Genomic DNA, 17,144 nt, shown 5'->3' with positions numbered 1-17,144 from the left:
ATTTTAAACTCTTACCCCATACTCATTGCCTTTTAAATGTTTTCTCTCTGGAAACTATCAGATTGGGTTCTGGGAAATGTTGTTAAATGTTAAATGACAGAGTGAAATAGGTTGAAAGCAGATACCTCGCATTCAGTCCTAAAATAACTCCTGGAAGGGCGGGGGGGGGGGGGGGGGGGTTGTGTGCTGAACATTTCTGAGCGATGTAAGAGTGTTATCCTGAAGGGATCAGCAACAACACCATGTCCCAGTAAAACACATGCAGGTTGACCATGAAACCCACTTCTCCTGCTGGAGAAGTTGAATCTGGGTCACAGAATGAAAGCTGAAAATGGTCTGTCATCTAGCACAATTTATTCCACCATTTGTTTACAGTAGCTTTGTAAATGCAGTTTGTATGTTGATTCGTAGTAGTCTTCACACATCAGCTCTTGGCATTCTGAAGAGTGAGTAACACCCCACATGACTGGAATATTAAACAAATATTGTTAAATATGAACAAATGAATAAATAAGCCCCGTTCAGCGGCTCCACAGTGGGACTACAGAGTCCTTTTAAGGGTCTGAGTGGCTCACGTCTCCCGTCGCAGACAGCCAGACCTGCTCTAGCAGAAATACAATGTGGGGAACCGACAGTCGCAAAGACCAAGAGGCGCCTTTTCAGTTGCAAGCACACATGCACGAACAGTCATGGATGGATCGTGAGCCAACAGGCCCGCGGGCACAGGCTTGTAAAAGGCCTCCACCAAGGAAGACACAAAGAAACGACAAAAGACTTTAACTGACACGGTCATCGCTGTTGTCCACCTCTGCTCGTCTTCAGGGTGCTTCTGCGTTTGTTCCTCCATTGTGTCCATTTATTTCTCTACCTGGTCCTTTTTTTATTTCTTTAAAATTCTTGGGGGTTTTTTTTACATCATTTTAAATTGTTTTAGAAATTCTGATTTTCATTTGTTTTTGTGGAATTATGAATTTCTTTGATTTAATTGATTATGAATGTCCATGTTGCAGTTTTAAATTATTTAGAGTCAATTTTTGGCTGTTTGGAAGTCATTCTAGTCTCTCAGTAGACATTTTGAGCCCATTTAAAAAAAATTCTAACTGTTTTGATTCATTTGAGTCATTTTGAGTATTATAAATTATTATGCGTCTGTAGTTGTTTTTTCTTGTGTCATTAATCTGTCTGTGGCTGTTTCAGGTCATTTTGAGTCCCTTTGGTAGTCGTGGCTGTTGTTTTGAGTTATTTTTGAATCTTTCTACGTCATTTTTGAATCATTAGTGTCTCTTTGTAGTTGTTTTCAGTCATTTGGTAGCCACTGAAGTTAGTTTAAGTGTCTTTGCAGCAGTTTTAAATCATTTTAAGTCTCTTTGTTGCTGTTTTGAGTCAGTCGAGTCTGTCTGTAGCTGTTTTAGGTAGCTGTGGGTCTCTGATTTGGATCTTTTCAAATTTCTTTGGAGCTGGTTTTAGAATATTTTCAGTTTCTTTTTATTTATTTGTTCCATTTTCAAATTGTTTGGGTCTTTTTGAGTATTTTCAAGTCCTCTTATTATTTATTAGCAAGAAAAGACAGACTCTGGACCGGGGTTATCTGACTCCTTGGGCCTTGGTGCTGTGCCCAGTGGGCCTGTTCAGAAATCCTTCCATGCAAACAGTCATATGCACAGAGACACTCATTCACACTGGCTCTTACTCGAGGCTCTCACAAGAAAATGACTAATCATGATCACATGAAAAATCTGGCAGATCTTAAAAGAAAGAGCCGAGAGAGGTTACAAGTGAAATTTACAATATGTCATGTCGCTTCTCTGTAGCTGTAAACATCAGCAAAGTAAAGGGAGGACTGCCAGTCGCACACACGGGGAACATGGACAGCTACACTGTAAACATTTCAAAACACACACGGCACTGTCTCAGTCAGCCCTCTACGATAACCTTTCATGCTGCCTCACTCACTCACTCACACACACACACACACACACACACACACACACACACACACACACACAAGGCTTCAGCAAAAGCTACATTGTCACCAGTCCACGCATACACACACACCCACATAGTGTACATACACATACCAGGTGAAGCCTGACAGTGGAGCATCCCAAACACACATATCACACAGTAGGAGCATAAACTACATCGCTGGCTCCTTCTGGCCTCCCAGTCAGGACTGCTCCTTTCCACCAAGCCCCCAGTCCCTCTTACCAACCCATACATACAAGACAAGCTGACGTCCCAGTTTGACACTTTTGACTCTTTCTGCCCGCCCAGGTATGCGTGAACCACATCTAAATAGCACTGCGGAGACTTTAAATTAATTATTTGAGTCATATTGGTGAGGAAGAGTGCAGAACTGAGGCAGGAACTATGAGAAAAGAGCACACTGGGAGCCAGTCTGTTATGATAGGACATCACCAAGTTGACGTCCTATTGAGATAAGAGGCCCACCCACTAATGTACAAGTCTTTTTCTCATAGCGAGCTCCTGCAGCTCAACAATCATCCATTTGCCGGTTTTCTCCTTCTCCTCCTCCTTCCATATCACTGGTTCCCTTCCTTCTTCCTTCCTCCGCTCTGCTTCCACTCCTCTTCCGAGTTAAGGCCATGGGAGGGCTGGACACAAGTAACTGACAAGCCTGAATCCAAAGATGTGATGTAAGGCCTGCGAGGACCTGAGCGTGTCAGGGAAGCAGCTGGCCGCGGTTGAGTCAGAAGGGGAGCTGAGGCCAACTAAGCCCTTTAAGGGACTCTGTTAGCTTGAAGAGGTGCGAAGGATGAAAGGAAGGGTGGTGGGTTCTCAGCAGTATCATCAGCAGATGTAAGATGGAGGGAGTGAACGATGGTTCGACAGTTACGCTTTTTTTTTTCTTTTGGTTCAGTTCTCAAGGAGTAATTATTTTGGTAGGATGATGGATTCTGTCAGGATACGTAAGTGTTGATCACTTTGATTGTTTCACCAGATTTGGTTACGCCTGTGTCCAGATATCCCCGGCAGGACCACGAGATGTCCTGTAACAGACAAGAAGGTCAAGAAACAGAAAGAGATTTTACTCTTTGGTATGTATGCCTCATTTTCAGTCTGTCCTGATCAAATCCACCATTTAAGCAGCAGTAAAAAGACAACACTGGCTCTTTTGCACACTGTACACACATTTCGTCTGTAATATTTGGCCTTCTGAGTGTGTTTCTTACCTTGAACAGTATTCAGAGTGGGCCCGGTGGTCAGTCAGTCAGAGGGGTGTTCAGGGCAGGACCGATTGATCTCAAACCATGAGTCTATACAGCTGCAGAAACAAACAGAAGGCATGACGCCGCGTCCTGAATGCAGCTACAAACACAGAGTGAACTTAGTGCGATTACTTGATCTATGCAGCTGATAAAAATAGAAATTTGATTAAGCGTTGAGAGCTCATAAGAACACAATTGAATTATACTGCAGTCTAAGATGGATTCAATACTACAGAGGGTTGTTGCTAAAGTAACACGTAGGCATGTTGGAAGGCCTCCCTATCCTCCCACATTAGCAATACATACACAACATGCAACTTATACTGTAAACGAGACCCAGGGGGGAACACAAGAGCGGCACTAATGTGCATTATTTCTCAACTTGTAACATTTTACATTCTCGCTGTGTTTATGGAAAAGTTTGCAATAAAACACCCCATAAGTCTGTGTGTGGGTGGAAGGACATCTTTTGTTTTAAGCAGCAATTTAAGCACCGTAAAGTATAAAATGCTACATTACAAGTAGAAATACATGAGGTGCAACCATCAAAATGTTTTTTAATAACCAAAAAAAGCAGCTGTTTTGCAAAGCAGCTCCAAGCATTTTACCAGGATTTTATATAAGCATGGTACCTTTTTAAAAATTACTACAGTGAAGGAAAAAGATGATTTATGTAACATTTAGGAGCATATGAATCCAACACTTGAAGGGTAACAGCTATAACAGTAACACAGGTATGAATTTTTCAACAAAACACCGTACTTACACCATATTGGTAATATTCACTGTTTTTAACACACGTCACATATAAGCTGGAACTGAAAAACATAATTTGCTGGAAAAACTTGATTTGAGAGAAAAGTAAGGAAAATAAAATAAACTGATATATTGCATTGCTGTCTTAAAATGACTGACTTCTGTTTTCAAAACGATACTTCAGAATCAATGTGGCCCTGTGGAGCTGTGCCCCAGATATATAAATTCAGAGGCTAAAAGTGAAAATTCTGTGAGTAAATGTGCCCCATGTGACATTTTGATCACAATCACAAAGCAAACAGCGCCCATCATCCACAGTATGAATGATGATTACTCTTATTGCGAAACCTTGGGGAGAGTGTTTTTGCTGCTGCGTCTCGGTGTTTCGACACAGGACACTACGAGGCAGGGGTGGAGCTAACTGTGAAACTGCACTCTCATTGGCTAACAATTTCTGAGTGATTAGTTGTTGAGCGATGAGCATACGCTGGATGAAACTCCTTTTTATTACTTCTATACAACCAGAAGTCTTTTTGGAACCACAGCAGTCGCCCCCTGCTGGCCAATAAAGAAAAGAAACGTAGTTAACTTAGTTTACCGCTCTTTTCCTTTAGCTTCAGTTTTGACACCTGGATATGCCTCTTTTATATATATATATATATATATGTAGTTTCTGTTTTTCATTTGCTACGCTTCAAACATCTGTTGGAGGTATTGGTTGGAAAAAGGCACTATCATCAGAGTGCATCCAGTTGTAAATCCATGACTGCGTAGTCAGCATGCATCATATGGAAAAAACAGGCTTCCCTGTAAGAAAAGCTAAGATGTTGTTTTACTTGTTTGAATTGTCAGTACCTTATTTATAAAAATCAAAAGTCTGGGCTTTTATGTCTAGAAGCAGGTGAGACTCATTTTTTTGAGCAGCTTACTTACTGACCCGGAGTCTAATGTATACCTGATCCCAGTGCTAGCTTATATAAACTGTGTGAGCACAAGCTAATGTGTGTAAGAAGATGGTAAATGCAGTTCACTTAATGATGTCATTAATAACAAATGTTTTTTTTTTCTTTTCTGGAAGTTATGCTGAGCTGCATTATAAAAGTTTTTAACTCTTAGACGCAAGAAAACAATTCAGACATGTAAATTTGGGCTTTAGGGTCTAATGGCTGGCTAATGATGAGTTACAGCCTTGCAGTTATTTACTAAACACACGCAAAAACTTGCAGGCGTTTAGCTTAACTTTATGACAAATGAGCTCAATATAATGTAAAAATTATTAAGGTCATGATGGAGGATATTCTCCTGGGAGGAACAACACAAACAAACAGAGAAAATAAAAGAAACAAAACACGATTCTCAGAACGGTTCTTTAGTTTCATTTAGGAGTTGCTCTCTGCTTACACTGCTGGTAGAAAATGTATGGACGGAGTACTTCTCCTGGGTAATATACTATATAGCCACCTTTATTTTGAAAATATAATTCTGATTACATTACGGTGACAAACTCAGTGAACCCGGGACTTTTGGGACTTCTAGGGATCAATAGGCAGTTGCATAAGGCTTTTCCATTCGTATGTGGTAATCATCTCAAGCCATCCAGATAATGTGACAGTGATATATCAGTGTTTAGATATGCTATCATTCAATAGTATAATATGAATAACCTTTAAATCAAAGGCACAGGACCCGTCCATCATTAAGGAATGCCTTTATCGAGATGCTGTAAGTCGATTTAATTAGAAGAAGTGCAAAATTATATAACGGGCAGTGATTCAAATGTGTGTGTGTGTGTGTGTGTGTGTGTGTGTGTGTGTCATTCACCTTTTGTGGTAGATGCAGAGGCACGGCAGTCTGGCTATGGTGTCCCCTTGCTGCAGTTCCTCTAGACATATCACACACTCACCGGCATCCCTCGCCAACACATCATCTGAGGTGGCAGCCGCACACAGACACACACACAGCAGAAGACGAATCAGTATGCACCAAAAACATTTCAGAGCATATCAAACACAGTAGAGAGCAGTGGGGGGAGCAGATTGGTGCATCGCACACAGCAGACACAGCTTAGTGGTTACCGTTCGCTCCGTGCAGCAGTGAACATGCACGAGAAGGAGTTTGGAGATGAATCAGGAGCTTCGAGTCTGTTTCTCCTTGTGGAACTGGATTGATTTCTTCAATCTGCTTAACGAGTGCTGAGATTCTGCTTTCATGCTAATATACAGCGTAACCCAGCAATGCAGAATGGTTCTTTCATCCACAGTGTATGATCATATTCATATTCCCTGAAAACCTGGCTTCACTTTTAGAGTGTTTCTGTCTAACATTAAAGAAACTCTGTGCTGGTTTCTCATAAACAAAAGTAGGGGTGCACTGAAATATTGGACAAATATTAGAACTGTCAAGATCATATTTCCTGTGATGAAAATAAATAAATAACCATAAAAACAAAGTGCCAAAAACTGCAGTTCCTTAAATGGCCACTTGAGGCTTACTACAAATGATTAAGTGAACCCCATAGACCCATAGACTAAAATAAACTTTTATATAAATTAAATGGATTATTATCATGGGTATTTATGTAAGCTACAACCTCTGAGCCAAAAAATAAGCCAATCCACATGTGGCAAAAAATGTTATTATTCTTATGGACAGCTGAGGCTGGTTGTAACATCAAGTCACTCCTGTTACACACCCAACTTTACAGTCTGGTACAACAAAATACAGCAATATATTCCCCTTCAGAAACTGTAGATGGTGATTTCTTTTTTTCTTTTTTTTAATCTTAGTTTTAAAAAGTCGCTAGCACTAGCCAATAACTCTGCCCTCCACCCCCTGTTTTCAGTTCCATAAACCCAACACGATGCCAAATAGAACTTATTATTGTAAAGGTTTCAAAACCAGTTCATTGTGGTGCATCAATTAGCAACACATATGTCAGCATTCAGAGTGATTCCCCAAAGGAAACAATGATGTAGATTCAAAAAACACTTTAAATGCCAAAAACAACAAAAAGCACAAAATGTAATCCAACATTATGTCCCTGCTAATGAAAGAAAATCAGAAAACTTTATTTTTTGCCCCCTAAGAGTTGCTTTACAGATATAAATGGCAATCAAAACTGAAAAAATACGTTGACTGGCCTTTTTTTTTTTTTACATAAACTATTTCAGCAGCTCTTCAAACAAACATCTAATCAGCCAATCACATGGCAGCATCTCAGTCCACGTAAGCATGTAGACACGGTCAAGATAACCTGCTGTCGATGGTGATGATGAAAGGACGACTAGAGGAAGCAAACCTAAGCCCTTACAAAGTGTTTTTAATTTACTTTAGTTAATACTTTACTTTACTCAGGCTTGGGTGTGTCCTGTGCCCAATGCTACAAGTACAAACACAATCGAATGAAACTGCCAACTCCTCAGCCTACATAAATACGTGTCAGGAGCATTAGTGAACATCAAACATGTGACCGACTGCAGCATAGTAAGTATTTCTGCGACTGCTGATACCCTGAGAATTCGAGTTTACTCAGAATTGAATGAAAGGTCACAGTGGTTTGAGCTCCTGTCAGCCAAGAAGAGAAATTTGTGACGGTGGTGGACACTGGCCCCCCAGGACTGAACCAGTAAAGAATGAAGGAAAAAAAACACCACGGTCTGACGGATCTCCTTTTCTGCTGAAGCCGCAGATGTTAGGGCCACAATTTAGCATCAACAGAATGAATCCATGGCCCCACCCTCCCTTATGTCAACTGTCCAGGCCACCACTGCCACTGCTGCTGCTGCTGCTGCTGGTGTAATGAGGTGGGAAATGTTTTCTTGGCATACTTTGGTCCCCGGAAAATGATCAATCATAGTCTGAATGCCACAGCCTGCAGGAGCATTGCTGCTGACATTGTACATTTGTATAACAGTAAAATTAAACAATCTATTTTTATATTTTACAGAATGATTCTTCAGCTTAATGTGTTTTATTGTTGAATCTAAATCTGAGTCTCAAACTAATTTTCGGTGCTCCGTCTTCAACCACTGTCACGTTGTACTTAAAAAGATAAGGTGAGACAGATGAGGTTTTTCATCCAAAAAACTTAGGAAATCCTGTTTTACACCCCAAAATATTAAGCACAGCAAGCAGCAACATAAATTAAGAGCTTAATTAAGTAGAACAGTTCTCTGATTGGCAAGACTTAGTAGAACAATTTAATAAAAGGAAAAATTAAATATTAATCATGACTTAGACCTCAGAGGATTAACAATATATGTGTATATATATATATATGTGTATATATATATATACACACATATATATATATATATATGTGTATATATATATATATATGTGTATATATGTATATATATATATGTGTGTATATATATATATATATGTGTGTATATATATATATATATGTGTGTATATATATATATATATATATATATTCAAGAAGACATTTCACCTACCCCCTACTGGTGATGGTCAGAGGGGAATTATGAAGTGGAATTGTAAAGTGCTTTAAGCGCTATATGAATGCAATCCATCATTATTTAAACTAACTGTATATTTCTGTACATTTAGGTATTATTTTTCATATTGCCGCATTCATTGACCTTTTTTATAGGTAATTTCATTGTTTAATCACATTAAATTGTTTCTAATTTAATGTTTAAAAGCACTTGAAAAATGCAAAATCCCATGTAAAATTAGGGCAGCAAACTGTATTGTCATTACTGAAAATAACTGTATTTTCATGGGAAAGTTTTTTTCTGTTATTTTATATTGTATTATTTTAGCACCCCAGCTGCTGGAATATTACTGTTTTTTAAAGATTTTTTTTTTTTACGGTGCACTTATTGCCTGTCCAGGACCCATCCTTGGCAAATCTCATAACCAACATATAACAACAAGATGCATACAAGAGATGTGATCCGAGTTCATTAGTAAAGCACAGTATCATTAGATTTGCAGGGATCTGTGCGGAATTTGGACCTGACATTATATGTAAAGTCATAAGGAATTATCCTCTAATCCAATGACCTGTAAAAGTTTTTTAACTGTAAAATAAAGTCACAGATAAGGCCTCATAAATTGTCAGTGGAGGTAGAATTTGAGCCCAGCCATAACCCCATAACCTAATCCTAACCCTAGATAAAGTTTCAGTCACTGTTACGCAACCATAGGAACCCACATTAATATTATTCATGTGGAAATGCCACACATCATTGCTTTGAGGCTGGAAAAAACGGCATTGAGGATTTGCCAAAATGATAGAAGATCCCGTTTTTATCAGTAAAGCGAAAAGAAGGATACTTGATGGGGGCAGACTGTGAGATGGAATAAGAGACAGCATATGCTCAGACTGCAAATCAGCTTAGTTCCTCAACAAACTCCCATAACCCTGCTCCTCTCATCCCTCCCTCCCCTCTTTCTTTCTTTTGAAAAATAGTGTCTCCTGTCTATTGTTCACATCCATCCACCCCCTAAAAACACCCAGGATCTCTCAGAATAAGCACTCTGGATTAAGTGGCAGTAATCTACATCGCGTCTGATAACAATACATCCAGTCCTCCTCTTAGCATCTTGCACATTACTTCTTATTAGCCTGCAAATCAAACCAGGAAAAACTCAGAAATCAATCAACTGCCAAAAAGCCGGCACAGTCCTTTAAGCCACACAGTTTTGCCCGTTTGGAAATGAGTGCAAAGTGTATTAAATTTAAAGTCAACACCTGACCTGAGCTGATAATCAAGTTAAGAGGGTTGTTCAATTGTGTTAGCTTCACCTGTGGAAATGCTTTAAAAAATGAGGTCATCTGGATGAAGCCAGCGCTCTAACTCATCACAGCTCTGCCTCAGCCAGAAGTCTCAGTATTGATCGCAGCTGCAGCTGCAAGGCTTTTAAATATCAGGCAGCAGCCTGTCACCTCTGTTCTAGCAAACCACCACAGTCCCAGAGAATCTTACAGCTGACTTTAGTGTTAACGTTTAATTCCTTTCGTAATATTGCAACGACATTAATGTGCTGTGACCTTCTCTAATACCAAAGCTTGTACAGGAATCCAGTTTACCAGAGATGACACTGTTTGATTAGAGCAGGGAATTCAGTTTTATGATGCAACAACAGCAGGGTTAGGGTTTAGCTGGGTTTAGGCAAAAGGAAAACAACTTCCTGAATAGAGAGCTCATAATTACCTCTGCTAAGGAGGTTGTGTTTTTGGTAGCGTTTGCATGCAGGTCTGTATGAATTCTGATAACACTTTGTAGGGCTGTAGAGTGGGACCATGTTAACAATCCATTCAAATTTGACTTACATCCGCCAAGGTCTGCAAGGTAAACTTTATGGTACATTGGTCAAAAATCAACAAGCCTTATAACTTGCATGATTCTTACAAGTGTGCTGTCTTATGTCAACATATTGAAAGTACCTTATAAAGATTTAAACTGTGTCACATTTGACCTCTAATTTGTCATATAAGTTAACTGATTGATCTCAAGGTCAAAGTGATAATAATGCTATACAGAGCTATTTAAAACTACATTACTTGTTGCCATTGTTTGTACAAACGACCTATAGTGATGTAGTGATATAATTAACGATTGTGTGTTATGACTTTGATAAATGTCTTGATGCATTCTCAATCATCCAGGAAAGTAAATCTCCAAAAAGTTGATTCTGTTCATCTGGACGTAGCGTTTTGTGGGAGAAACGTTTCGTCACTCATCCAAGTGACTTCTTCAGTCTCAGCTGACTGCAGGTTTCCCCAAATCTTATAAACAGTACATTTGCATAATGACTGAAACCAGCCCACTGAAGGAACAATGGGCTGGGAGGTCAGTTCCTTAATCATAATTATGCAAATTCTCATGACCATTGATCAACAACTACTGACCAAAACCCACTGATCAATGGCCATGAGTACCATTCACAGAGAGTTGGGGAATGGCTGCAATCACAGCATGTAAGATGGCGAAAGATGTACCCTTAGGCCCCCTCCTCGATTCAGAGATAGTCTTTCCCTTTTCACGTAAATGGCGTGAAAAGGGAAATGGCGTTCTTCCCTGTCCAGGATGTGTACATCCTCATCCTTGAAAGAGTGTCGTCAGGCCAGGACAGTCTATTCACACCTACAGGCCAGTGGGCTGGTTTCAGTCATTATGCAAATGTACTGTTTATAAGATTTGGGGAAACCTGCAGTCAGCTGAGACTGAAGAAGTCACTTGGATGAGTGACGAAACGTTTCTCCCACAAAACGCTACGTCCAGATGAACAGAATCAACTTTTGGAGAAAGACTTTGATAAATCCTCCTGAGAACCGAGGAATCTTCCCATTTAACTTTTTTGGGGATTTCCTTCCTCTTTGGACGTAATAGAGGCCACCCAAACACATAAGATATCAATGGAAAGCCCAGGATGTCCTCTCTTTAGTACATCAGGACTTAGCAGGGTAGCTCAAATAATTTAAAAGATAGGCTGGTTCTCGGGAGGAGGTAATAACCTCTCAGGCTATAACCTCTCAGGAGGTTATAGCCTGTTACTTTACAGTAACAGGCTATAACAGTTTGAATACAATGTTTCTGAATAAGTATACATTTTGGAGGGAACATTTTGGTACTTGTTTTGGTACAATTTTCACTCGATGACGGTAGATACCAATAACCATCCGAGTTGATTTAACCCTCCTGCCATCCTTTAAAAAACTTACACCCATCACCCTAGGGACCATTCTCAGCCACGCCATAAAAAGACCATATATCCATATTTTATTCCACTTTAAATTAGCCAACCTTGTAAAACTACTTCTCCCTGAAATATTCATGTAAAGTTTTAATTATATTTTCGTTGTTTTAACCCTTCAAATGCCAGTGTTATTACATGAGCGCCCTGTGTTATAAGCCCCAAAAACCAAAAAACGAAACTAAATATTTCCACAAAAAACCAGTTGAAGTAATATGTGATTGTCATTATAAGTAGGCCTTTAGATGGACCAAAGATTGGCACCAACATACATTTTGACCTGCCATTATTTTTTTTGCATTTTTTTTGCAATTTAAAAATTAAAACTTCAAGGCCCTGAGTCTTCATTGACATCCAAGAAAAGAAGAAAAAATAAAATCATATGATGATAATTTGGGGTTGAAAAATAGCGTTTATAATGGAAGTCAATGGGCAGAAAATGGTCCCCAGGGTGATGGGTGTGGGGATTTCTGCTGCTCAGCCATTTTAGGCTGATTTAAGGAATTCACACTGGAATATTAACATTGACAGGTAAAAACTATCCTGTGGCAAGTTTGGTTATATTCCACTGAACACAGTGGAAATGGCAGCCATTTAACACATAGCAGTGGCACAAAAAGGTCCCAAGAAGGCAGGAAGGTTAATGTTGTTGAAAATCGGATCAAGGTCACACCAAATGTAAAAATCTGTTAAAACTTGATTACAAATATGTTTTTATTGTCTCCAAACTTCACAACGATATACTAGGCCTTTGGGGACATGAGTAACTAGGTTGACTAACAATTTGACCTTGACCTTTCTTTTTAGTGCCCAAGGTCAAGGTTGACCTTGAAACCTTTTTTCAAGAAATATATTGAGTAATATATCAAATGAAAGGGCCTGCAGAGAGCTGTACAACACAGTTGTTATTTTATAATACAACGCCCTCCGGTGTCACCATGACAAAATAAAGTTTTGCAAAAATCACACAATGCATGATTATATCTTAACATTGTTACAGCTTATAGACACCAGCCTGCTGATGTAATCTAATATGTGATGTACTAAAAACACGATGCTGATGTATGCTTGCATAAAAACAATGTAAAACATCAATGTTTGTCATTTAGAGTGGAGTTTAGGTTCAAATTGGTTTTATGCACTCTACAAAATGTAAACTTTTACCACCAGAGGGCAGTATTTTAACAGTGGGTTTAAAAAAAAACTAAAAAACATTTGACATTAATTGTAGCCAAAAAAAACAATAACATTGACTCCTTGTACCAACTTGTGGTATAAAATGGTATTACAGGAAAGTACAACCCGTCCCTAGTTTAACATAGATGTTTCTCAGATAAAGTTACATTCTAGTGATTTTGTTAATTTTGTCAGGTTTGTATCTGTTGTCAAAAGGAAAAATGTACACAAGGTCATTTTAAGTTGTGCAGACGTCACAGTTTACATTGAGGAATTTATTTCTGCACATTTACATCTGTGCTGTAAAAACCAAACAGCAACATCTGCAGTTGTTGGCTGGTACCAAAAAGACATCGGTCGCCACCATCAAAGGCAATCAAGTCTTCAGGAACCAGGTGGCCGTCATCAGATTAAAAAAAATAATTATAACAAAGTAAAGCTCAAATCCATTATATTAAATCTGGTGGCATCATCAGCCCTGACCTCACAAGTATAGCAATGACTGATAACAACCGTGACATCTTCTCATAATAATGAGATAAGATGCAACTGAAAAAGAGCTGTAACAATGAAACGAAAATCAAAGTATTTCTGATATGAAAGTAAACTTTACGGTGCAAATTACACCAAAGCATTGGACTGTGATGCAAATATGGAAGAATGTGATGTGAGATATGTGTCAGTGCTGCAAGTCTCTCAATCACTCAGTCTCTCCTCACCTGCCTGCTTCCCTCCTAACTTGCACACTTGCAAACAGATATTTGGCGTCTATAATGACTTAGATGAGGTGCTCTTTGCCTTTCTGAATCACAGCACCAAACTCTCTTTTTTTAACCTCTTCGTGTATCCTCCAATGACTTGATCCGCGTGAGGCAAACTGCATGCCTTGCACCCCCCTCTTCACCTTTTTCTTATCTGTCTGTGTCTTCGTGCTACCTCCCCCTGACATTCCAGGTCTTTACGAGGCCCCTTCTCACCCTCGTTGCAACGAGCTATATTTAGTGCAAGGCATTAAAATAACATCATGCGAAAGTCAAAACCCAGAAAAGATCCGGTGGTCAGCTCACGTGGACTCGTGCTACCTACAACCCTCACCTGCTTCTGCACTGCTCAGGCAGGTGGGTAAGCACATAGACACAAAAAGGACGTTATTTCAACGTACTGAGATTTAAACTTCAAATTAATCCCACAAGACGCCCTTACATTATGTTGGCCCTTAAAAAGCTTTGTTAGAATGCTGTTATTACTCACTGCCAGTATTAGCTTACTCATACTAAATCTATATGATAACAAAGATATGGATTTATGAAGTAGGGTGAGATTTTACAGTTCCTCCACAATCCTGCAACAGTGACCTGTCTTTTATGATACTGCAGAAGTTATAAATGAAAAAATGCTCTGTCATTTGTGAAATAATGTGATGTTTCAAGAAGAAAGTACAAAATTACAGGCTTTGGGTGGGAGAGGCTCAGTTTATCAACAGAGGCCACTATGAAGCTAAATGTTTGGCTAGGCTAATGCTAAAATATGAGGCTGTTCAAAATGGCAGTGTTGAGGCATCAGAACCAGAAGGTTTTAATGATGTCTTTGATAATCCGACACAGTTTGAATAAATATGTGCACATTTACTACCTAACTAAGCCATATGTTTCTAATTCTAACTCTTGATAGTGTTACCATGTAGTAACATAGCCAAGCAGATTCATGAACACATGTACACTTTGAATAATGACATTTGTAATGTAATGTACTTTATATATGTTTTTCTACTGTTATTGAAGCGAGGAAGCTGGTGTACCCAGAGAAAATTGAAGCACCCAGAAAGGCCACAAACATCTTTGAACCAGGAACCTTCTTGTTGTGAGGTTGAGCCTGGTAAAAAGCCTGCTTCAGCAGAAAGGATTTAGTCACAAGTCTAAATTCCAGAATGAAATGACAAGCCAGGGCTGACCAATGACTCCAAGTAGCTCAGAGATATGTACAAGGTGTCCTTTGAGTCCAGCCTCTTGATGTGCCAGCCACAGTTAGATGCAGAACGATAACAGCCCTCATTCACAGAGCGATAAAATCTTTATTAGGAAGTTAGAGGGGTATCAAAAGGATATGAGCCAGAAGAATTTTGTGATTTTGTTCAGGTCTAAGCATTTAAACCTGCTTAGTGAAGTTTCTACATGACAAAAGTGTGTAATTATTCATTTGGGTGTGAAGCAAGTGGTCCTTTGACCATATGTGCCATAACCTTGTGCGTTCGACCAAAAGGCTATGAAACCTTGCCCTTGAATCCAGTGCATCACAGCAGACAGGCACTCTACGCTGAAACTGAATAAAGTCTGCTCAGTTGTACTGCTTCAAATTTGAAATGTATGTAATGCCTATCAACACCCTGACAGGAAGAAGCACTTCCGACAATTCTGCTACAAAACTACAAATGTATGCAGATGATGTGGTATTAAAAACTTCATTTTGAAAGCAGGTTATAAGCAAGTCAGCTTAACTTTAGAGGTTTATCAGTGCATTCATGAATCTCCTGAACAGTAGATGTGTGTGTGTGTGAGTGTATGTGTGTGATGTGCCGATGTGCGGCAGTCAGTCGGTCCAGGTGATTGACAATACACCCCTGAGCATGCTGGGAAACAAGATAAGCACAGCCCATTTTGTGGGCCTCAAAAACCCAAGAGAACAGACACGGAAGAAGATAGAGGGAAAAAAGAAATTACAGCGAGATTACACAGCAGGAACAGACAGACTCACAGATGAGAGAGGGACAGAGGGAGAACGAGAGAGTAATTTGTTGGAAATAAAGAGTGACAGGAAGGACAGGAGGTGCCGAAAAAGGAGGAATTATGGGAGTGTTTCTCCTTTTGCCCTTTCCTCTCGTCCGTTATCAGCCATCAGGGTCCTCCATCATTCTGGATCCCATCTTCCTTAAGACAGTTAAAATTCTCCTCTCTCTGTCTCTGTCACTCAATCCAAATTCAGCTGCAGGCCTTACAGTAGTTTTTTTACTGCACCGGCCTCGATGACCAGGTTGAAGACTTCTCGTGTCCGTCTCTGTCAGCCTCTAACAAATTCACTCAATTAGTTATTGTTACGCTCAGAAACATGAGCACCACGTATGAGCAGACTTTTACAAGGTCACCCATTTAGACACACAGTCAAACAAGTAAGTGTCAATCAACTTACTGCTGTGGGGCAACAAACAGACATGATGACCGCGTGTCTCCAAGCAACCAGGAGCGGCAGTCGAGGCCATAATTAAAACAGAAGCCTGCTTGAGGAAATAACAGGAGACTGGAAGGTAGACCGTGTGTCTGCAGCAGCTTTATGTACTTTTTTATGTCATTCATAAATAGCCCAGAGCAGCACTGTGGACACCGAGTAACAGTAAACATGAATGATGTCAGAATCACAGCAATATTCCCCCAAGTCAGGAATCATCTGGCTTTTTAAAAATGGTAAAATTCAGTATTTATTTATTTATTTATAACTGAGTCTAAAATGGACCAAAGAGCTCAGTGTTATAAAACCTGTGCTTTATTTTTCAAATTTTACCTAAAACCATGAGTGAATTCATTTCCCAATGCATATTCACCATCCTGTGGGTCGTCTACTTAGGAACGATGCTGTATTTAAATGTGTGCGATGTCAGAACACTGGCCCACACCTCGAGGTAAACATAGACTTTACTTAGAAGGCCACCCACATATTTTAACAGCCGAACAAATATATTTTTCCAGAGTTTATTCAAGAAAACAAAGGATTTCACCATCAGTTCACTGGGACAATCCAGTGGGTCTTATGTTGAAAGTTTAGTTGTGTGCAGGCGTGCAGCAGTTTGAATTGCTGCTTCACAGCAAGAAGGATCTGAATCTTTTGCTGGGACGTTTACATGTGTGGTTTCTCTCTTCATAGTCTGGCTTCCTCCCACAGTACAAATACATGTTTGTTAGATTAGGTGATCATTCCAAGTTTGCTGTAGTTGTGAATGTTTCTATGCCGTAGCTACGTGACAGACTGCCGACCTCCACTACCGACTTTGAATTTGACAAGTGGAAGAAAACTGATGGATCCGTGCATGCGTAGTTGCTTTTCGAAGGTTATTCACAGCTCTTACCATCTCAATACATTTTCTTTGCCTACTTTGGGGGCTGGAGCCCAGCTGACACGGAACAAGAGGCAAACCATTCACCCTCACATACCTACAGTCCACCCAGCAAACACGTCCCCTTGGGCTCTCTACACAGCCCCAGACTG

At 39.7% G+C, this 17,144-nt stretch overlaps 1 protein-coding gene across 1 annotated transcript in view; it reads right to left on the bottom strand.

Moving 5' to 3' along the window:
• Window positions 1-337: 337 nt before the first annotated feature.
• znrf1 (zinc and ring finger 1) overlaps window positions 338-17,144 on the bottom strand; it is a 63,821-nt gene continuing 47,014 nt past the window's right edge. Inside the window, exons 3-5 of the mRNA XM_026172571.2 lie at window positions 5,808-5,913; window positions 3,195-3,286; window positions 338-3,011 (exon numbers count right to left, since the gene is read on the bottom strand). Coding sequence (XP_026028356.2) covers window positions 3,229-3,286; window positions 5,808-5,913 — 164 coding nt within the window. The 3' untranslated portion in view covers window positions 338-3,011; window positions 3,195-3,228. The remainder of the gene's footprint in view (window positions 3,012-3,194; window positions 3,287-5,807; window positions 5,914-17,144) is intronic.

Source organism: Astatotilapia calliptera, chromosome 7 (assembly GCF_964374335.1).
Source record: "Astatotilapia calliptera chromosome 7, fAstCal68.1, whole genome shotgun sequence".
Classification (NCBI taxonomy): domain Eukaryota; kingdom Metazoa; phylum Chordata; class Actinopteri; order Cichliformes; family Cichlidae; genus Astatotilapia; species Astatotilapia calliptera.
The sequence above is the reverse complement of the archived record's forward strand: the minus strand, read 5'-3'. Positions and strand labels throughout refer to the sequence as shown.